The sequence below is a fragment of the Gymnogyps californianus genome, chromosome 1 (assembly GCF_018139145.2).
Source record: "Gymnogyps californianus isolate 813 chromosome 1, ASM1813914v2, whole genome shotgun sequence".
In the NCBI taxonomy this organism is placed as follows: domain Eukaryota; kingdom Metazoa; phylum Chordata; class Aves; order Accipitriformes; family Cathartidae; genus Gymnogyps; species Gymnogyps californianus.
In genome coordinates, this window is record NC_059471.1 from 136,401,499 (window position 1) to 136,424,898 (window position 23,400).

The window sequence follows — 23,400 nt, forward strand, 5'->3', positions numbered from 1 at the left end:
AGGCAATTCCCAGGGGAGTTAGGAACTGAACACAGGTTAGTGACCTTAACCACCGGACACTCCTTTCTGACTAGTTGAACACTGAGAAGAAATCCTGCAAAATTTCTGGGAACTGTCAGCTTTCAGTTGGCCTCAGCAGTACTTGAAGTCATGAGCATTTGGAAAGCCACAAATATAGTCTGCACGATGCTGAAGCCTAGTTCTGATAAGACTGTAGATGTTTGTAACATTTTTCTAAAACTGTATGAAAAATCAGATTTTAAATTTATTGTACATTATTCAGTTGGTTATGGTAGATTTTTAATTATTATTGTTATTGCAATAACATCTGGAGGCCTTCATCAGAATCTGGCCTCACTGCCCCAAGACTGTGTAAGATGCAACTTTTCTGAGTTACAGTGAATGAGACCCCGCAGACTTCATCATGTAAGGGGAGAGGAAGTGGGGACATGCTTCTGGCATCTGGGGCTGGCAGGCAACCAAGATGCTCTGGGATTGTCCGATGGGCACATGTCCAGTCAGGAGAAGGGCCATAGCACGAGGCTGCAGCTGAAAATAAAATCTTCTCGTAAGGCTGCTTTCACACGCAACCCCATGAGGTGAAATACTCAGCTGCAACGCAGGCACATGACGTTTCTCCTGCTCCGTGACCTCAGTTAATCCAGCTTGTAGGTTCACAGGGCAGGAGAGAGGCCACAGCGGTGTTTGATAAAGACAGGAGGTTTAGCCTTCCCTGCTCGGGAGTGATAGGAGCCTCACGCTTAGTGCTCAAGAACTGACAGTTCACGTACAGGCATGAAGTAAGACATCAATCTCCATCCCACAAAGCTCAGAATCCGACAGAAAAAATTTAACACGTGGCTTAAGAAAACAAGACAGGGGAGGGGAAAGGTTGACAAGAGAAGGGGGTATATTTATGTGTGTAGCTGGGTGCTCAATTCACAGACATGCCCTCAGGCAGTCTATACCAGCAAACACAGCAGTAAGCCATACTTGTAAATATATATTTTTGCTTACTCAAACTGTAAACAGTGATGACAGCTGGGAGAAGAGCAAAGATGGGTAGGAGGGAGGAGAAGAGAGATTTTTTTAAAAATTTCTCATGAAGAAATAAATTTGCCAATCTCAGAACTGGTGAAAAAGTGCACTGGCATCAAACCATAAAACAATTCCTGCAAGACACATGCTGACAATCAAGCTTTGTTGCTTTTTTTCACTGAATGATATCACTTCACAAAGCACTGGAACATTTTCAGTTAAGGACCAGATCCTCACAGTGATGCAAACCAGAGTAATGACACTAGTCAGTGACGCTATACTACAGAAGATCTGGCCATCTAGGCAAAATTCAGATGCCTGTATTGTCAGACAAAAAGGACTTCCAAGGCTTTTAAATACTTGTCCCTCACATCCTTTGGATAATATTGTTAGTTCCTATGATTCCACTGTAATGATATTATCCTTCAGGTCATTGACTTGCTAGTATCTAGCAATCAGATGAGATTCTCACTTTGTAACAACCACACCATACATCTTAGTCTTTCCAAATTCCTGGAAAGGTTATGAATCAGAAAAGTTAAATCAATTAAATTAAAACCATGTGGAAGGAAAGCGTATTCACTTCAAACAGTTAAACAATTTGTGTTTCTAAACATATTTTTTTGTTTGTTTACTTCTTTTAAAGTTCAAGTCAAGCAAGCTGTTTTGATCTGTTGAACTCAAAATATTTTCAGATGGTCAACTTTTAAACTTTTTGACATTGACTCACGTTTTTTCTTGCCAAATTAATGACTTTTAACTCTTTGAGACTCCCTCAGCTTTTGGGATTCCTCTTCTCAATTTTAAATAGTACTTCAAACCCCATTTTGTTTCATCTTTGTAACTGAAACATGCTCCAGTGATTTAAAGCATTTTTGATGCAATCCCAAGATTTAGCTTTAAGAAGTTGTTACCACTTGCTTTGTTTATTTGTTCTATGTGTTTAATCTTGTTTCCTTCTCTATGTACAATTCTACTCAATATAGGTTCCTACACTCCCTTCATCAGCAGAGTATGTGACTGCACTTTGATTTGGTGGGATTTTTTAGAATTTTATTTCAAATGCATATTCTACTTTTCTTTATGTTAAAGAAGACTGGTCAGTGAAGTAAGCTTTTTTCTGGGCTTAAACAGGGTCCTGCAGTCTACACAGAAAAGTTAGAATTGCAGTAGACATTTCTATTTAGTGTGAAGAGAGGATTTCTCAGCCCTTCATGAAGGGCTTTGAATCAAATGTCCCATAGAAACAAATCAAGGTAGTGATAAAGAACAGAAATACCCAAGAAGCAATTTGTGCAGGTTCTGATCATTACACAACTCAAGCTGGAATGAAAGTGCTCAATCAAAGCACAGGGTCTCCGTACCACGGCATGCTGAGTTCAAAACTGAGATCCTGACACAAACTTTGGCTTCTCGATCTTTATTTATGCCAGAGAGCCAATTTGCACTCAAATGCAAGACGTGCTATTCCTGAACAGTACAGAATTGGTGCATCTGAAATCATGTTTGAGGGGATGTCAGACTGCAGCGCTCTCACTACTAGAAAAATTCCAATACAAGTAACTAAGATCCTAACACCAATTTCTTCTGTACACCTTAAATAACACAATCTCAGCTTTGCAGAGCTCTAAGTGACTATACAGCAGCTCACGAACTGGAGTAGAGGTATAAACTTCAATTGTTCCCTGCTAATTTGCTTAATTTTCTGCATTCAAAGCCTGGCCTCCTTTGCCCACCTGGGCTAAAGTTTTCAGGAACTTCTCTGGAGTCAGAAAGTACCTGCTTAACAACATGGGAAGAGGGGCCTATGTTTTGCAGCTCCTATCCCTCCCTCTGGAAGCTGTTGTGCAGAGATGGCAGAGAGGAACGCTTTCTACCATTACTCAGGATTATTGGTGGAGTAGACATCAGGAGGAACTGGGGCAGTGGCAGAGAGAATGAAATAACAGTTGTGTGCTACAGAGACCCAGAGGCTACAACGATAATGGGGCAAAAACCAGAAGTGTTTCTCCATGTCTTAGCAACACATAGCCCATCTCACCCAATTTCTGGCAATCACTGTAATACGTGAGGCTTATGTAGTGATACAGTCTGTGTGTCTGTTCATAAGTCCATCCCAATAAGTTTTGAACTTGGCCACTGTTGAGAGAGGTTCTTAAGGTGTTTGGCTTTTACGAAGGTCACGGAAACAGATGGCCAGAGAGAAAAGATGGGAGTGCTATGTTAGTGCTCCCACTGAGGAAAGTCTAGCCAAGAGACAGAAATTTGGAGACTTCTCGTACCAGACAATCCACACAGCATAAAAAGTTAAGAACATCTGAACTGCTGCAGGAGTTTCAGTTGCAGTTTGACTTTTTAGGAGACCAAAGAATCCAACCATAAGACACCAAGCTATGGTAAAACAAGCTTCATTATTGGTACTACTCAAGGAAGTGTACTACTGCAGACTGATTTAGCCATCAAGAGCTCAACGTGCAATATCTCAGCAGGTCCAAACCCAGAAGCTGCTCTGGCTACTGCTTACATTGGCTCATTTCAGTCCAGCTCTCTGTTACACCACAGACCTCCTGCAGGCCTCGGGCAGGTCAGCTTGTCTCTGTCAGACAGTTTTTCACCTGCAAAACAGGAATAATTGGAGCACAGTTCAGCTTCATGGGAACATCATGAAAGTAAATACCGTAAAGATACTAAATCACAAGTTTTATAAAGTTCAGGAGAACAGAAGGGGTTGTCTAAAGCCACAATTCTGCCAGTTGTCTCTGCCAACAAAGCTCTTGTGGCGGGTTGACCCTGGCTAGATGCCAGGTGCCCACCCAAGCCGCTCTATCACTCCCGCTCCTCAGCTGGACAGGGGGAGAAAATATAACGAAAGGCTCATGGGTCGAGATAAGGACAGGGAGATCACTCACCAATTACTGTCACAGGCAAAACAGACTCGACTTGGGGAAAAAATTAGTTTAATTTATTGCTAGTCAAATTAGAGCAGGATAATGAGAAATAAAACCAAATCTTAAAACACCTTCCCCCCACCCCTCCCTTCTTCCCAGGCTTAACTTTACTCCTGATTTTCTCTACCTCCTCCCCCCCCGAGCGGCGCAGGGGGACGGGAAGGGGGGTTTGGGTCAGTTCATCACACGTTGTTTCTGCCGCTCCTTCCTCCTCGGGGGGAGGACTCCTCACACTCTTCCCCTGCTCCAGCGTGGGGTCCCTCTCGCAGGAGACCTCGCAGTCCTTCACGAACTTCTCCAATGTGAGTCCTTCCCACGGGCTACAGTTCTTCACAAACTGCTCCAGCGTGGGTCCCATCCACAGGGTGCAGTCCTTCAGGAACAGACTGCTCCAGCGTGGGTCCCCCGTGGGTCACAAGTCCTGCCAGCAAACCTGCTTCAGCATGGGCTCCTCTCTCCACGGGGCCACGGGTCCGTAGGTCCTGCCAGGAGCCTGCTCCAGCGCGGGCTTCCCAGGGGGTCACAGCGTCCTTCAGGCATCCACCTGCTCTGGCGTGGGGTCCTCCACGGGCTGCAGGTGGATATCTGCTCCACCATGGACCTCCATGGGCTGCAGGGGGACAGCCTGCCTCACCATGGTCTTCACCAGGGCTGCAGGGGAATCTCTCTCTCTGCTCCGGCACCTGGAGCACCTCCTCCCCCTCCTTCTTCACTGACCTTGGTGTCTGCGGAGTTGTTTCTCTCACATCTTCTCACTCTGCTCTCTCTCGCTGCAACTGCAACTCCCCTGTAACTTTTTTTGCTTTTCTTAAATATGTTATCCCAGAGGCGCTACCACTGTTGCTGATTGGCTTGGCCTTGGCAAGCGGCGGGTCCGTCTTGGAACCCGCTAGCATTAACTTTATCAGACATAGGGGAAGCTTCTAGCAGCTTCTCGCAGAAGCCACCCCTGTAGCCCCCCCCCGCTACCAAAACCTTGCCACGCAAACCCAATACAGCTCTCTAAATGGGATGACAGCACATGACAAGAAAAGGGATTTAGCTACCAACAGAGCCATGCCCTTTCCCAAGCATAAGCTATACAACACAAGGATTTTGCAGCAGCATGTCTGTGTCAGCGCTGTGCAGGTAGAGCTAGTTTGACAGACATTTTTATTTTAAAAAACAAAAGGAAAAACTCTAGTGTAGATCTGGCCTGGGCCTACAGATGAGTTGCCAGGTTGACTCCATCAGTCCAGTAGTCCTTGTAGGCAAAAACCACCAGAGGCACGATCATGTATAGATATAGCTACCTTTCACAAGCAAAGCAGACTAAAGGAGTAAAAATCCATTTTTTGCTGGGACAGATTCAGGGAGTCTTCTGCCCATATGGTTGTGTCAAAGGCAAGAAGTAGTGCAGTCCCTGACTGATCCTGCTATAAAACAGTGCATCTTTGAGATACGCTCGCTCAAAATTTCATAGCTGAACTGGTGCAACTTTTCTATGTGGTCCATTTTAAAACTGTTTCTTTGATCTTTTTTCCACCAGTAGAACAAGCACAAGCCAAACTGATAGCAAGCAGACTAACCCACTGAAAAGACATTGCATCAGGATTATAGATTTGAATATTTTAAGAATGTGAATATTGGGAGAACAGAATCAGAAAGAGAGGGGGCCCCTCTTTTGTCATTCGTGCTTGGTTTGCACAAGTTTAATTGTATCAGCTGTGGTGGAGTTTCCCCCAGTCTAAACTGGTGTTAGAGAAAGAGACGAAGCACAGGGAACATCAAGAGTCCACAGTGAGAATTTTTGAATTAGCTAGTGAACTGAACAGTCTGGACAATTTTTAAGTGCATACATTTCTTACACAGAAGCCTGATGGGAAGGCGTAAAGAAAATAATGCTTATGAAGATGCTAAATGCAATTTATTCCAAGAAAAAAGTATCAAAGGAAGTACTCTTCCAGGAAGAAATTTATGTTTTATGCAAAGCATAGAAAAATACTTGGTAAGCCACTGTTAACAAAAAAAATTCTCTTTGGCATCTACTCCAGAGAATAGCAACCAAGAAAAAAGAAGATAATAAGCTTCTGTGTTGCATTACTTTAAAAATTCACTCGAACGAAAGCAAGTAGTATAATAATGAACTGAGTCAGAGAGCACTGTTCAATTAGATGTAGAATTTAAGGCAGTTTATAATAGCAACACTTACAAAGAAAGACTTGGTTGGGCTTATTGTTATGGAAAGGGGAAAAAAGTTGTGGTGAGTTAAACGACATTTATAAAATAGGAGGGTCTGATCAAACTGATCCAGATTAGTCCTCCACAGCAGTAAGACCTTAAAATTAGGTCATGGGGATGAAAGGAGAATTTAGTCTAAACTATTTCATACAAAGGCTATGTGACATATGGAACATGTTACCCTAAAGAGTAACTAAAGCAAGAAGCATGAATATTTTCAAGAAAGAAAATGACAGGAAACTGCATAAGGAAATTTCCAACCATGAAAGTTTCAAAAGGAATACAACTCCTATTTATTTATGTATTTCTTTAGGGTAGTCAACCATTATCTGCGTTCTGAAGGGAAATTATGATAAGCATTATTTCTTCTTCTTTCCCCCTTCCTAGCTGTGGTGTTTGTGGGATTTTGTTTGTTTTGTTTTCATTAGAAGGGCTGCAATTTTGCCTTCCCAGAACACAAAGGACAAGAGCTAATAAAATGTTAATGGCTACGTATTTTCTTTCAATATGCAATGGTTTAAAATCTTCATTCTTTGTATTCTCTTTTGCTTTCACTAGGAGTTTTATGAGTGTGAAGATTCTTTAGTACAAAATGGACACTTTACTTCTTTTTACATATCTGGAAAAGCTTCATGTCCTGAAAATGTTCTCATGGCTTAATCTGTCTAGAATTAGACACCAGCAAGCAATCACCAGAACAAGCCACGGGACAATTTGTGATAGTACTGCTGGTCCTATCCTGCTGTACTTGAGTTCCTTGAACAAGTTCTTACTCAGCCTCCCTGCTAGGTATCTCAGATACTGTCTCCTGCATTACACATTGGGCTAAAGAGGTACAGTGCTTTTTTGATTACTGTATATCTAGCACCAACCTGTAACATAATGTTTTAAGACAAATGCAAGGACTGAACTAAGTAGAAAAAGAGAAAAGCTGAAAACAGGCCAAAATTGCAACCTCTCATCTGAACCCTTTCAGCCTGTAGGAAAAACCAGATTTCAATCACAGCCTCAGAATGGCTAATTCACAGTGGTGCAGATTTAGCTCACCTAACACAAAGCATACCATTTAGACAACTCAGCACAGACAGGAAGGATCGATATTTGCCTTCAGTGTGCACATTGGAAAGGATTTAAAGTTAACCCTCAGTGATGTAAGGGGTTTAAATCCCTTAATGCAACTGTGGGGTTTTGGAACTGAAATTGAAGGAAAATATTGAAAATTAATCCAGAACTTTAATTTCAAATCTTGAACCTAAGACCTTATTGTAGTATGAAAATTTCTCTTTAGTTAGAAACAAATAAAAGAAAATTGAGAGACCATTGTCTTTATACTGTGAATAAAACTCTCTTTTCCACTGCCAAAAACTGCAGGTTAGGAAGAAGGCAGTGAAATTACAATATATTTTTTGTGGAATGATACTTGCATTTTAAGGTATTTCTTTCATTAGAGTGTAGACAAACTAGCCGCCTTTCTTGCAGTAATGTTATTTTCTTCCTTTCACATAGCTGTAGACCATCTGAACCAGCAAAACAGATGACTCCAAGTTTCACAGCATAGACTCATATTTTCCCCAAACTTAAGGGAAAGGAAAGAATTTGGAGAAATGACGATCTTAGTTTCAGCTTGTTCATAGAACACAGAAAAGAGGACAAGAAGATAGTTTGGTTTTACCACCTTGTTGTTCAGAAATTTCCATATGCTTCCTTCCTTCACTTTTGTTACAGTTCTGACATGGAAAGATCTTCTAAACATAGAGTCACATTTTCTTCTAACTTGTACCAAGGTAAATCTGAAGTAGCACCACTCAAGTCAATAGAGTTATTTAACTTAATCAGAATACTCAACATTGTTTCTTAAATTCCTCCAATTTATTTGGAATCATGTTGATTGTGAGCATTAACACCTGACCCATTCCCTATTGGATTTCCTCATAACAGCTTACCAGTACTGACATTAGCTTAATAGAAAACTGAGCCAGGTCAGACACTATGCCAGATTATGACCTCAGTTATATGCAACTCAGTCTACAGTTGCCTGCTTTCTGCATGACCAAAAGCAGAATTTGGCCTTGAGCTTTAATTTTTAAGAGTTGCATATACACAATTGTCTCCAAGCATAATACTATTTAATAATTTCAAATGGGAATAAATGTTCTTTGCAATTTTCCTTAATTTCTAGCAGTTCCAAAATACGTGTCTTACCTTTTCTAAATAACTCTAGCACAGTATTTTGCTTGTAAATCCAACCTCAAGTGCACATGCACTTGAGTCCCATACTCCTGATGATCTGAATCCCCCAGTCTTGACCTGCCAGGTTCTCTTCTGCTTTCCACTCACCTATATCTTAATCGAAGCTATACTGAAAGTTTGAAATCACAAACTGTACACCCATATGTATGCTAACAAGAAAGAGGCCTTCATGACATGGTCAAGGAAGACACTTCTGAGGCTTTCAGCCTAGAGATGTAGGTTTAGGGTGAGATGATGGGAGCATGGGACAGAAAAGAGGTATGTGTGTACTTTTGCCTTTTTCTGGGAGGGCACAGGAGATACTCCTGAGTATGTTTAGGCTTCCCATCAGTGCTTGCCACAGGAAAAGTGGCCTTCCATTGGAAAAGCCCTTTACTCCTGCTTGTAGCTCAGCAAAGCTCTTTGTGTTCCCATTGTCAAAGAGGCCTGAGAACTTATTATCCCCTTTACATCCAGTTATCCCAAGATGTTAACTGACCTCTCACCTTTAGTAAAGAGTTTCCCCATATGTTTGCCTCCCAAAAGTTCCTAAGGATGTGATTGCTTTGTTTTGTTTTTGCAATGGGCTCCCTTCCATATTTTCTAGCAATAGACTGAGATCAGGTTAGGAAGATGCTGGTCTTTCACAGGTTTCAGTGAACATGCTCCCCCATTTTCTAGCACTGGTAAAATCCTGTATCATTTTAACACGGGCCTTTAACTCAGAATCTGTACAGAATACACTTGCTAGGTTAAACTCACCACACATTGCCAGGGCCAGTACCTAGTCAGACAGCAATATAAGAGGGAGGGAGGAGTGTCCCTCCCTCTCCCCCCAGCTTTGCTCCCATGACTGTTCCAAGTTCAGCTTGCTCAGTGCAACTCTGCCTGCAGCAAGGCTGCTCACCCAATACTCCCTGCTGAGAGGAAGTGGGTGGAGAGGGGGTGTTAAGATGACAGAAGTGCAGAGAGCCCAAGCTTCACCCCACTCCACTTCCTCGCTAGCCAAAGTAGCTGGCTGGGAGCATGGGAGAGTAAACTGCTCCATGATAAAAAAAAAAAAAAGGATGAAGTAATTGACTCTTGTAGCAGAGCAAAGGGAGTGCATGTGGTGGTGGAGGGAAGATAGGGAGGAACTGTGACTGACTCAATATATTCTGTACTCTGCTCCTGGGGAGATGCAGCTGTGCATCTCCCCTTGTACAGGCTCCACTGTAAAGTTACACTGTCGTCCAAAGTAAGCATCCCTAATTCTCCCACTTCCTGAAGCACAACAGCATTTGGCTCCTTTTTAATCAGGGATTTCTACTGTGCAAATTGAAGTCTAGGACCAGGCTTTTCCTATGTGCAGAATTAAAAATCTCTCCCTTGATTGTTTTGTTGGTTCCTGGGGAAAACTACTGAACTGTTGCAGCCGATTTACATTGGCCTGCTCCTTTTTTAAGGCTGACTCCAAGTTATTCTTAATTCCTCAAGGCACCTGAGAACTTCTGCATGAGCCAGCCATGGACACCTTTGGCAATGTTTTCCACATCCTTTTCCCTCCCTCTGCTTGCTTCCCAGTTACTTCTGACTTCACTAGAGTAAGGACTGTTTCCCTTTTCTACCACTTCAATAAGAAGAAATATGGCATGGAAGTACTTCTGATTTTGGCCAGCTGACTCAATGGACTTTCGTTGGGGCCAGCAGAGTGTTGGGAAGAACCTGAAGGAAGAGGCTGGCCCAGTGGGTAGAACCAACCACAGCCTAGACCTCATGAGAGGAAGGTCTGAACGCCCGCTCTCCCATTTTCTTCTCACATGACCTTGGGCTCACATGACCTTGAAAAAGTCACATAACCTGTCTGGGCTTTAGTCTCCAAAATGTAAAACAACAGTAAAAGCACTTGGTCACCAAAGCCATTCTTAATTACAAAAAAAAGCTTCATACTGCAGCATTGCCATGCCTGCAGCAAGACTGCCAGCAGCCTTCTCTTACCTTCTGTTAGCTCTCATGCACTCACAGCATCCACTCTTGCAGTGAGGGTTGTGTGTTCAAGCATGATTTCTTGCCTCTAACAGCAGTGAACACCTGATCTCTTACAAAAGGAGTAAACTCCTGCAGCAGCATCTCCATAGCTCGTATCTAACCTGCGAGTCAGTTATCCAATGATGTAACTAACCTTTGTGGTGATCAGATGTCAGTAGGATTCTTTCATGAAATGTATAAAGTGTGCATATGACAAGAGGTGAACAAGTGTTAAAAAAATTACTGTTTCTGTTCCTAGTTCCCATACCCTGAGAGTTACTTTATTCCTGCCCTTCTATAGATAAATTTTTCATAATCAGAATTTCTTCAGTAAGAAGAAATTTTCTAAAAAGACATACTAGTTATTGACAGTATAAGGAGAAGCAAGGCCAGCTGCTGTACATCATCTCATTTGTCTCCTTCCCACGCCCAGTTTAAAACCTTGCTTTTCTATCACATATCTGGAGATCATATGCCTGGCGAGAGACAGCATGCGTTAAAGTACTCCCAGTTCTAAAATTCTTCTTTCAAAGATTTTTGGCAAGGAGGAGGGGGGAGGCATTGTGTATCAACAGCAAAATGGCATCTGGATCGAAAGATAAGAAAAACCACCGTGGTTTCAAAAAACCAAGGCAGTTTTCAGATGAGTTTTGGACCTGGCAGAGGTGCAGAGCCTGCATTAGTGCAATAGGAGAACACAGAGATCGTGCTTTGACTTTGGAAGGGAGGGCTCAATTCTGCAGATTAGCAGACACTTTGGATGCAGTTTAGCAGAGCATTCAACCATGAGCTTAACGCGTGAGCAATCTACATTTCAGTGGGGCGACTCACGAGCTTAAAAATCGTACACTCTGCTAGACTGGGACCAGAATACTCTTACCAGCCTTGAGCATTAACCCCTAAATATAGTCGAACTCACAGCAAAGTGTTAACAGAGAATTAAAATTAGAAAACTTCTGTGTCTCAAGGAGAACTGTGTACTGGAAATTTTATCTACATGAACATTGATGAACTAGGGGACTCACAAGCAAAGTTCCACTTCAGGCAAATTTTTACAAGGAAAAAAATGCAGGGTAGCTAGATTTACCAGAACAGTCTTTACCCTCAGGGCAGGCCTACATGTAAACAATTTTCTATAAAGTAATGCCAATTAGTAGAATGACTTTTTTCTCTAAATGGGTGATGGCTTTTTTAAAGATTCAGACGCAATGGAAAAAGCACAAATCTTTCATGGGCACACATATTTGAGAGCTCTTCTCCATAAGAAGGATTCAGGGGTCTCAGTGTGCTGCTGGGAGCAGTTCTAGGAGAGACATCATGATTTCACAGTGTAAAACTGAGCAAGGCTGTTGAGAGAGGTGATCTCTTATATGAGGCCAGCTTATTTAGCTTGTCAGAACAGACAAGCTTTTAGGCATACAAGCTCTTTTTAATCTAAAAGCTTACATTTTCTGCAAAGAGGCAAACTTCTAACCTTACATTTCCCCCCAAAACACTTACTTGTATTTTATCAGAAATACAAGACTCCTTTTCTCTGAGAATGACTTTAAAAATATAATTTTAAGCTGGTTGCGAGCAAGCTACTGCACCTGTGCAAAGACTATGGAAAAGGTATCGATTATGTACTGCAATGCTGATTTCTCACTACAGTCCTGATGAAAACAATTCAGTTGCATGCTACATGTATGATAAAATAGGGATCAAATATCAACTGTCTCTAGTCACATTGTCATTGTCCCCCACCCCTTACTGTGCAAAAGCTTTGTCCAATTCATGCGGAATTCAGTGAGGTCCTATTGGTGGTTTTAAAGTATTTGGATCAGGCCTGGAGTCCTGTTTTTGAGAACTCTGCATCAGATAACTTGCACCTGCAAGTCTAACAAGACTTTGCTATTTGGAAGTTTGTGAACCTTTGAGGAAAGGGGAGAGGCAATTCAGAAAGCAAACTTTGATTCACGAAGTGGCCATGGATGTATTTCTGTACAGCTTTAGGCCATGGATGTATTTCTGTACAGCTTTAAAGAAACCTGGAGTCATGGGCTTTTGCAAAGCAAACACAGGTGCAGTTTTGGATGAAATGAAATGGGGCTTCCCCACCAAGCCTCTTGCGCCATGGCTCACCACAATCCCAGTCCCATGGAGCACACCCGGGGTGGCAATGCATTGCAGGTGGAGGCACAGCAAGGCTCATACCCAGTGCCTGGGAGAAACTCTCAAGCAGCAGTGCTGTTCCTTCTAAGCAAACGATACCTTAAAAATTTGACTGGGCCTCGTAAGAGGCAGTGTTGCCCTAACACCGTTCCTACTCTCAAGGCAAACATTTGTCTTCAAGGGTCACAATAGAGCTGTCAGAAAACCAAAGAAATGCTTTTTTTCCCAACAGAAATATCTCAAGTTAACTTCAGGATTTTTTAAATTCTAACCAAACAAAAGCACATTTCATTTCTAACTAGCATTCCCTATTACCATATTTCTGTTTCCTTGTGGGTATGAGTTCTGTTTGTACCCATAAACTAGGTTTAGGGATGCAATATTTTTCATACTGAGGCTCTAACATTTTTCAAGCTTTAACCTTTGTTTTCTTCTGTTTGCTTGCTTGATTTCACTGTTTTCCTTACTTCATAAAAGAAAAAAAGAAATTGGAAGGTATTAAAGAAGATGGCAGAGGAAGTTTTCAGTTTCTAAACCAAAAGAAAATAGAAACCCTTTTGTTTTCAATGTAAAATCTAGCAAAATAATGATCTTGAAATTCACAGTTTGAAACAGTTTTCCTCTTGAGTTTCCTAACATAAGAAAAAACTAAAAAACAGTGTTTTAAAAATCTCTCAGGTTTTTTTCTATGAAATTTTTTTCTTACAAAATGAGTTGTCCAGTGGGAATGTAAATGTAAAAACACATGAGACCATCCTATATCACAGGGTCTCTAGAAGGCTGCTCTTTCATAGCCTAGCAGGAGAGGGACAAAACTTGATAATCTGAGAGGTGCTCCCCTTTCTCCTCCTGCTACCAAGTTAGACAAAACCCACCTCTGGCATTTAAAAATAGAACGAGAGCAATCTGTTATAAATGTTGACCAATGCACCTTAACCCTTTCCATGGCTTCCCTTGCTCTTTCCAGAAGGTTACACCAAATATAGTCATGCCTCTGATATATCCAGAGGCCAGGCTTGAACCCCCCAGAGTTGTGGGGAGGTGAAAGAAGTTTCATCTGGAAGACTGCTCTTGACTTTAATTATGGAGAGCTTAAGCCCTCAAAGCAGCTCTCTGATGAAAATAAGAGGAACTGCAACTATTACTTGACTTTAACACAAAGCAATTAACCAGCCCTGGTTGAGCCAAAGTAGGTCCAGGTTGACCTGAAAGGTTAATGGATCTTCAAACTGTTTTAAAAAAAGACTTAGATGAAGTTTCAGGGCTGCAACGAAACATGAAACCAGGCCTCTTTGGTGTGGCTTTGGGCTTGTTACAAACATCTTGCAGAGCTTGAAAACTGCTTTTGATGATCAGCCTAACTTCCCTTTCCTTAGTTTAATCCCATTTTTCCTGATTGCACTCCTTTGCCCCACCCTAAAGTGAATGTTCTCTTTCACCAATGCTTACGCTTTCCAGATCTTTGCACTGGCTTTTCTGTCATGCCCTTTCTGTCAGCTCAGAGCAAAGGCTTGCACATTCAAAGCAATTTCTTCAAAGGTCAGTTATACAACCTTTCTAGTAATTTTTGCTGCTCTTTCTTTCCTAATTTTCTTTTCGTATGACGGTACCTTCCAACTTTCAAGCAGCTTTCCCGATTTTTCTACTAAGCTACAAAAAGCAGCAATTCCTTCCTAGCTCTGCAATGCAATGCCTCAGTATTTGCATTTATTAAATACTGTGCCTTTCCAAAGTTTTAGATCATTCCTGGGTCTGATCAAGTATTGCTCCTTTCTAAATTTCTTTTCCCCTCTGTATATCATTGCTCAATACCACTATTCCCGCAGCACACTAGCTTGTAATTTCTACTTTGACTTTCATTTTGTAATTTTCTGCCAATATTTTATGTCTCCATCTCCCCAGCAGAGATTGTATTTCTCTTTGGTCACTGCTGTTTGCATCACTTCCAAATTCAGCTGCAAATTTAATTTGTTTGCTGCTTGGCCCTGACGCTATTAACAAACAGTAACAAAAAGATTAACACACAAACAGTTTATCAGCTTAAATTATCCACTACTATGATTTAGTTCTGGTGCTTTCTATTCTTCTGTTTACAAATGACTTCTCAAAAAAAAAAAAAAAAGAGGCAAGCGCAAAGCTCCTGGCAAATCTTCTGTTTTTTGTAAAATTAGCACAGGTCTAGTCAAGTCATTGGAATTTATTGATTTAGCTAAGGATATGACCTTTAGATTTCTTTTACTTTGGACAGTTTTCAGAGCTACACAGTGAATAATATGTAGAAATACTTCAGCTTTTGTGCAAATTGTTTACCCAACTATGGCTTTAATTCTTTGTCATGACTAAGATGCAGCTGACTGCTCATCTCAGATGGCATTGTTTTTATTTCCTTGCATTTCATGCTTGTCATTGATCAATCAAACTTCCATACAGCATTACAGATGGATTTTCCTGATCCAGCCAGTGCAACATGAAAACCCCAACTTGCAGCAGAATACCTATATGACCTTGCAAACATCATCTGTCTTCTGTGTATTCCAGTTTCTGCTCTTTAAAATGGGAACAATGGCAGCCCTCCTACTTTGTCGGTATTAACTGAGATAAATGCTTACGGAGTGCTCAAATATCAGTGATGTGAGAACAGCAAAAGAGAACAGAGGATGATTTACTCTGAGAACATGTATGGAAATACATTTGTTAAGATGCCTCGTTACTCTCAAAACAGACAGGCATCTCCCACGCAGCATGCAGGGCACCATACGGCAATGTTATTGTGCCTTGTGTGGAGAGAGGAAATCTTTACTTTTGCTCTCTTAGTAGGGCAACAACAGCCAGCTCTTTGAGGGAGAAAGCAAAGGATGTCAGGGTATATAACTAGGGTAATAAAACCCCAACACCATTCCATAGAGTTCCTTACTTTGCAGATGTAGAAAGTAATGAAGAGAGATTTTGACGTGACCAAACTCTTCCAACAAATCAGAGAAATCAGGATCCCAGCCTCCCAAACCTTTGTTCTGACCTTCTCAATAGACAGATTAATTAGTCAACTGGTTAATGCAAAATTATACCACGGCAGTTGGGGCAGACACAGACAGGTGTAAATATCATGTCACAAAAATGTCACTGAGGAAAGGAATTAAAACAGAAAAAGACCTAGTTGTGACTGAGAAAAGCCTGCCTACTTCTGTAGTTGATTATAGACCTGGGGATGTAGCTAGTACGGTTGATATTGTACCGGACATTATTAATAGTCGAGTCCCTCGGTGGGACTGCTAGAGGATGCTGGGGAGTGTCAAATGCCTCCAGGGGGGTCTCAAGTGCCCTGAACTCCAGACGATGTCGGTGGCGGGGGAGGAAGGTGCAGGGCCAAAACCTAACAGAATTAACTTTGCACAAGGTGTGAGAAGCAGCTGCTGTTCCAAGTAGTGAGGTAAGCACTGAGGAACTGCTCCTGACCTTTCTTTTGGAAATGGGCAGGTATGTGTAAGGCGATCACATTTTGATCTCCAAAAAGATATATTTGTGGAAAGATCAAATGTAGACACACATGCCGTTGCAATCAGCTGTGTCTGAAATGAACTGATACTGCTGTGGTTCTACACAGTGCATTTAACTCTTCAGAAAACAGATTGCTCCTTGCAGCAGATGTACTATCACAAAACTGTCCCTCAGAAAGATGTCACCAGTCGGGAAAGCTTTCCTCAATGACTAGTAGGGTCATGGTCACAATGGTAATCATAAATAGTATTGTAGACTGGTTCGAAGTGCAGATGAGTTTTTCATACTTGGGTGAAGAGCTGTCTTGCTGTGCTTTGCTCAGCCAGTCATTTAAAGAGGAAAAGGAAATGTCAATGACTCAGTAGGCTGAACTCCATTTCCATAAGAGATTAGGTATATACCATTCACTGGAGGCTATTGGGGCTCAGCGCTCAGATGTGTCTTCTCTTTTGAAAATGGCCTTGAGTAATGCATGATTAAAAGCAACTGACCTGCTGCAGAGATTAAGAAACTTTGATGGCCTCGTCCTCAGATACAGTGTGTAGCTGCACTCCCCAGCCCATCTGCAAGAGGAATGTATTACTTTCAAATTCCTTCACTCTAACTTACAGTTTGGTTGGCCCTGAGGATGGGAGGGTTAACACTTAAAGCTGCCATAACTCAGTCCCACTTGATTTTGTCTCTGAATTCTTCAGCTTCTTAGTGGGTCTGGCTCTTGTGAAAGCTTTAGCTTCAATCCGTATGTGTTGAAATTTCCGTATCTTGAGAAGTGGAAATGTTCAGGAGGGTCATAGCATCTCTAGGGGCATTCAGCGCTCCACAGCAATCTACCTTAATAAATCCTTCTACAGGCACATATTGTACAAATAGTCGATTACTGTTCTGAAATACAGTGCAAATTTTCATATGCAATTATATCATACTCCCATCTTTCTGAATATTCAGAATGCAGTGATATTTTTCTTGTTCTGTACCTTTTCACTGTCCCCCTAAGCACAGTGGAGGAGGGCTGCATTTCTTCTCAACATAGTTATTAGGATGAGGGAATCAACAGGGCATTCTGCTACTTGTTGCTTTCTGTGAGTTTGTGAAAACCGTGCTTAGCAAGCAATGAGAATAATTACACTGTCATCTTTGGCAAAAGCCTGAGTAAGCTGTCAGCCACCACAAATGATCATTAGTTGCTCAGTCTGAAGAACAAAAGCTGCTCTTAAATTTTTCAGAAAGTGCCAAATACTTCAAGCTGACTTACATAAATCATGTCGGGTATTACAATGCTGAATGTAAAATTCACCAGTCACTCTTCCTTCTATTCCAGTTCCTCTTAGCAATGACTTAAAAGTAAATACTTAGGCAGTATCTCACAGTATTAGGATTTCGTTATTTTCACAGAACTTATTAAATGACACTTCGCTCTTCAGCTGTGCAGACTGTTCAGAGACTGATTAAAATAAAGCAATACAGATTTTTTTTTAAATCACCACAAACAAAAAAAACTAAACAAAGCTTTCCAACACTATATGTAAAGTGTGGATTCTGAAAAGAGCAGAAAGTGATTTGCCAGAGTTTATTGGGGATTTAATTTATTGATAGAAGAAATAGGTAAGCTTATTTACTTCTCCTAAATTTAGGCCTTCCCTGAGACACCTAGATTAGACAGCATTAATAATCTGCTAACACCGCAGTGATAGGCAGGAATACAAACCATTACAATAGAATAAAACTAAACTACAGTTGAAAGATCAAACAACTTTGCAATGCATGAACTTTTCTTTTCTATGGTGTTTGCTTCTACCCACTGTGCCACAAATGTCAGCAATCTCCAAGTCAAACTTGTTTGGTGCAAATTAAGAGCCGACTCTGTATTACCAGGATATACCATTTTTCCTACCATGCTGTGATATGTGCTCCCACAAATCCTCTGGACCATTCGTAATGCCTAATTGTCACTTAGTTCTCCTCCTTGTTCCTTTAAGGATCTTCTTTGCTTCTGTTGCCATGTTTGCAATCACTTTTGAAAGCCAGGGTAGTATCTCTGAATAAGGGGGCACCACCACTATGCAAAGGGACAAACTCGAAGACACTAATATGTCTTCCTACCTCGATGTCCAGTGCTTTTCCAAATTGCACATAGCAGAGTGTTTCCTGAGCACATTTAAAGGCTGATTTGAGAGCCATGTGCTCCCTGCCCCCCTTTTAATTACCTCTAGCAAGAGCTTAAAGCATCAAAGGTGTGTCCCAAGATCTAGAAGGGCACACAGAATAGCACAGCACAATAGAAGAGCTGGTCCAAAGCTTCTCAGCAGCTCAGGAAAAACAGCTTTCTGGAATATGTCAGCAGCAAATAATTTGCCAAGCACAAATCAAACTACAAGTCAAATTTCAGAGTAGTTTAACAACCTTCCCACCAAATCCACAAGATATTTTACGTTAGGTTCAGAAAAATACTTTTAAACATTTTTTTCCGTTAACGGGGTTCCTCCATAGACAAGAAAAATAGCTTATTTGAACTGCTTTAATTCTGTGGTCCCTAGCCCTTCCTTTTTGTGTGCAACATGACATTAAAGAGAGTCTGCAGGAACTCCAGTCTTACTTTTCCCACCTCATCACCTGCTCCAACTTGTGTATTTTGCTAGTGCCACTTAGTTTTGAAACTAAGCAGACCAGTGATTACATACAACCGCATGTTGGCATGAATAATGCTTTCAGCTTTTGAGCTGAGCATTGTCAGAGCTTTCCTCACCATCCTATGGACTTGTGTGTCATGCTGCGTGTGGGTTAGCTCTTCTGAGTGCTGTAAGAAATCTGCTGAATGACATCTGTTTTATAATATTTTTACTGTTTTTAAAAGCGTATAATTTACTGAAGGAAGACCAAATTGCACAGGAAGAGGTCTTTTATACAGCACCGTCTGGGCTCTGAGATCCATCTACATTAAGTTAGTATTTATTTAGGTATGACAGTAATCGTATGGTAACTGAAAATCTTAGATTTTTTTTTTCCCAAAGCATAACATTGCTGCAAGCAACAGTCTAGATTTAGGTGAACTCATACTGTGACAAACTGAGAATGGAGAAAACACATTTCTTGTCCATAAAAGGACAGATCACACATCCACAGAGGGTAGCTCTGATTCTGCTACAGTTCCAAACTATGAAGTGGGGACTCACTGTTGCTAAAAGGAGTTTTACTTAGAGTGGATAGAGGATCCTCCAGTAAAACTTTTTTCTTTTTTTTTCTTTGCCTTCTTAAACAGAAAATTGTTTGCCCTTTTAAACAGAAAATGGTGGGGTTTTGTAGTGGAAAAATTTTCTGTTCAAGAGGTCTGATATTTCCACAATTTCTTCTGAGAAAAACACAGAGTACACAGAGTGTCACCAGCAGGTCGAGGGAGGGGATCCTTCCCCTCAACTCAGCACTGGTGAGGTCACATCTGGAGTGCTGTGTCTGGTTCTGGGCTCCCCAGTACAGGACAGACATGGACATACAGGAGCGAGTCCATGAAGCTGATTAAAGGACTAGGGCATCTGTCATATGAGGAGAGGACAAGAGAGCTGGGGCTGTTCAGCCTGGAGAAGGCTCAAGGGGATCTTTTTGAAGTATAGACATACCTGATGGGAGGGAATAAAAAGAGTGGAGCCAGGCTCTTCTCGGGGATGTCCCATGAAAGGACAAGAGACAATGGGCATAAACTGAGATATAGGAAATACTACCGAAACATGAGATTTTTTTTTTTTTTAGTGTGAGGCAGGTGAAACACAGGAACAGGTTGCCTAGAGGGGTTGTGGAGTCTCCATCCATGGAAATATTCAAAACCTGACTGGGCACAGCCCTGTGCAAGCTGCTCTAGCTGACCCTGCTTTGAGCAGTGAGATTGGACTAGATGATCTCCTGAGGATCCTTCCAACTCCATCTGTTCCGTGTTTTGTAACTCTGTGCCTTCATCCCAGAATGCTAGTGGTCTGACACGTGGCAGATGTGTTTGCAGTGCAGGAGAATCAAGTTCAAGACTGTTCTGAGTCACTTGAAGCAGTACTACAGCCAGGGCTTACCGCATGGTATGAGAGTGCTCTAACATGAGTTTAATATTTTCTCCTTCAATCCACTACTTGTGCAACAATTTTATAAAATAGGTGTGCTTCGAAGTGAATAGTTTGCTTCCATGATTTAGTATTTTACATTGAAAATTAATTTCATTTAAATATAAGTGCAAATACAAAATATACAGGTATCCACAAGGAAAAAAACACCTCCTTGGATGCTCACAGTTCTCAACTACACAAACAGGATGACAGAAAGATTTAAAAAGAAATGACAAATGAGCTTCTAGAAGATGTTCAGAAGCTAGAATTACAAGGACACTATGGGAATCCATATAGAGCAGTGCATGGCCAAAGTACAGTACAGAGAAGAAGCACACTTTTAGGTCTAGTTTTCAAAATCTTGATCTTGAGTTCATTCTGATTTTTTTGAACAAGATTCTTCCATTTCGGGGGTGGGGTGGGAGGGGAAGGGGGGTGTCCTCCATCTGTCCTTGAAAATTTCTGACTACTGTCAGTTTTGTTCCACTTCATATAAATGTAATGAAGGAACTTCAGTAACAACAACAAAAAAACCAGGCCCCAACCCTGCAAACAACTGGTACAAAATGGTCTGTGGATCCATCTGAATTTCCCACTTGTACTACAGAAACCTAACCATTGCTTTCTGAAGTTCAAAATATGAGAAACCCCACTTTGCTGCATGACTGCATCCTTTTCCTTCAAGAATACTTTCCTTTATAGCACCAGAGAGAGAAAGAGCTATTGAAACACGGTATTTATTTCCCAGTGTATGATGATGCTTTTAGGGTGAAGTTAAACACAACCCATTTGATGAAAAGCAATTTGATGGATCCAAGAGATCTCAACACACAAAACTTCACAACACTTAGCAAAGTCAGAACGTCTTCATTTTACACCATTAGATAGTCTGCTACTCTGCATAATCTTGCAATTTTGAAACTAAACCACTCTGTAGAATAGACTCTGTGAAAGTAACTTGGCCTCTCTCTGCTGCTGAGCCTGAACATACTATCCCAAGAGCTACCTACCTCTGTAGAGAAAGGATCTAACTGACATATATGCCACTATGCGTGGAAAGAGGAAAAGTAAGGTCATCCTGAGAAGTGCATGAAATATAGATGAAAAACTGAAAAAAAAGTCAAAAACCAGTTGTGCTCATTATAAATTATAACAAAACAGTATCTTCAAAGAAACACATAGCCTATCTGTATCTATAAAGTGCAGATGTTATAAAAACAAATCCAAATTTTCATGGTTACAGCCTCTAGTAAACTTCCCTATTTAATGTTTTTTATGTTGACTGTCTGTTTCTTTGCAGATCTTACAGGTGAACAAGGTGATGTCCATCTTGTTTTATGTGATATTTCTCACCTATCTTCGTGGCATCCAGTCTACCAACATGGATCAAAGGAGTTTGCCAGAAGATTCAATAAATTCTCTTATTATTAAACTCATTCAGGCAGACATTTTGAAAAACAAGCTTTCTAAGCAGATGGTAGATATCAAGGAAAACTATCAAAACACAGTGCAGAAAGCAGACACTCAGCAAGACATGGATGGAGCTGAAAATGTGAAATCAGACTTCCAGCCGGTTATCTCAATGGATACAGACCTCTTAAGGCAGCAGAGACGCTACAACTCTCCCCGAGTCCTCTTGAGTGACAACACGCCGCTGGAACCGCCGCCGCTGTACCTCATGGAGGATTATATTGGAAATTCGGTGGTGGTGAACAGAACCTCCCGGCGGAAAAGGTACGCGGAGCACAAGAGCCACCGAGGGGAATATTCCGTTTGTGACAGTGAAAGTTTATGGGTCACGGACAAATCGTCTGCAATTGACATTAGAGGACACCAGGTAACTGTTCTTGGAGAAATTAAAACAGGCAACTCTCCAGTTAAGCAATACTTTTATGAAACGAGGTGTAAAGAAGCCAAGCCTGTAAAAAACGGCTGCCGCGGCATTGATGACAAGCACTGGAACTCCCAATGCAAGACATCCCAAACTTATGTTAGAGCACTGACTTCAGAAAACAATAAACTGGTAGGCTGGAGATGGATAAGAATAGACACCTCTTGTGTGTGTGCATTGTCAAGGAAAATAGGAAGAACATAAATCTGCATCTCTTTGCTATATAAATTATTACTTTAAATTATATGATATGCATGTAGCATATAAATGTTTATATTGTTTTATATATTATAAGTTGACCTTATTTATTAAACTTCAGCAAATGTACAGTATATAAGCTTTCTCTCTCAATAAACAAGAGCAAAGGGTGTGTGCCTCTGCTGTGGGCAACTCCGGGTTTTTTTAGACTATGTTTGTGACACTGCTTGTCGGCAGCATACCGTAACCTTACTGTAAAATCTGTGTAAAATCAGTATTTTTCATTCAGTATTGTCAAGCCAGTGACTGTCATTTAGTAAACTTGTTAAAAATCAGATCAATGTCAAGAGTTGTGTACATATTTATATTCCCTGCTCTATACATTCACATTTAATTAGATGCAGTGTTGACTCCTCACCGCCAAAACAAAAATGGACCAAATTACATGTTGTAGCCTGCAGATGATGTCAACGTTACAGACATCAGGTAGCCATAAAATACAATTTCTGTGTATTATGCCAGTTTTGCCAGTGAAATGACCATTTTCCCTCTGTTAGCATTTCAGAATGACTGCTAATAATCCAGCAACTTTTGTTTGTGTATTTGAAGCACATTTGTTTTGCAACTGTTTCTAATGCTGCCAGTTCATCATAGAAAAAATATGAAAAAAATCTGAAATATTTGTGGCAGAAGCTTACTGAAGCCAAGAACCAATCTAAATGGATCATTAATATAATACATAAGAGATGATTTCTTCACAATTCGCTATTTATTGTGATCAGCCTCTTCCTCCTCACATGAATCAAATATCTTCTGCTTGCATTGTTGGATCATTCCTCTCTGTCTGAGTTTTTAAATTAGAAACAAAGCTGGTGGTGTCTTAACCTTAAAAGAGCCCTTGGCTTACAAATTGTAGTAAAGAAAGATATGATATCCTGGTGTGGATATCAAAGCCACACACCCATACGAAGCTGTTCTTCTCCTCAGCAATCCATTCTCCATTTTTCACAGGGAGAAAAATGTGTAGAACTGCTCAACAAACTTGGTACCTTTCATAGGGACATGAAATAATAGATCTTTTTGAGCAGTATGGTGACTAAAATACAGGTATTCCACAGTTATAAAGAAGTTCTTCAATTAT

The 23,400-nt window shown here is 41.0% G+C and overlaps 1 protein-coding gene across 1 annotated transcript; it reads left to right on the forward strand.

Annotated features, from left to right (window-relative positions):
* The first annotated feature begins 21,476 nt into the window (after nucleotides 1-21,476).
* On the forward strand, nucleotides 21,477-22,265 carry NTF3 (neurotrophin 3). Its single transcript, XM_050910263.1, has one exon. The coding sequence runs from the start codon at nucleotides 21,492-21,494 to the stop codon at nucleotides 22,263-22,265; it is 774 nt and encodes a 257-aa protein (XP_050766220.1). The 5' UTR covers nucleotides 21,477-21,491.
* Nucleotides 22,266-23,400: the final 1,135 nt, after the last annotated feature.

Excerpts from the sequence above, each read along its gene's own strand:
- NTF3 (XM_050910263.1), top strand. The coding sequence starts at position 21,492 with ATGTCCATCTTGTTTTATGTGATATTTCTCACCTATCTTCGTGGCATC.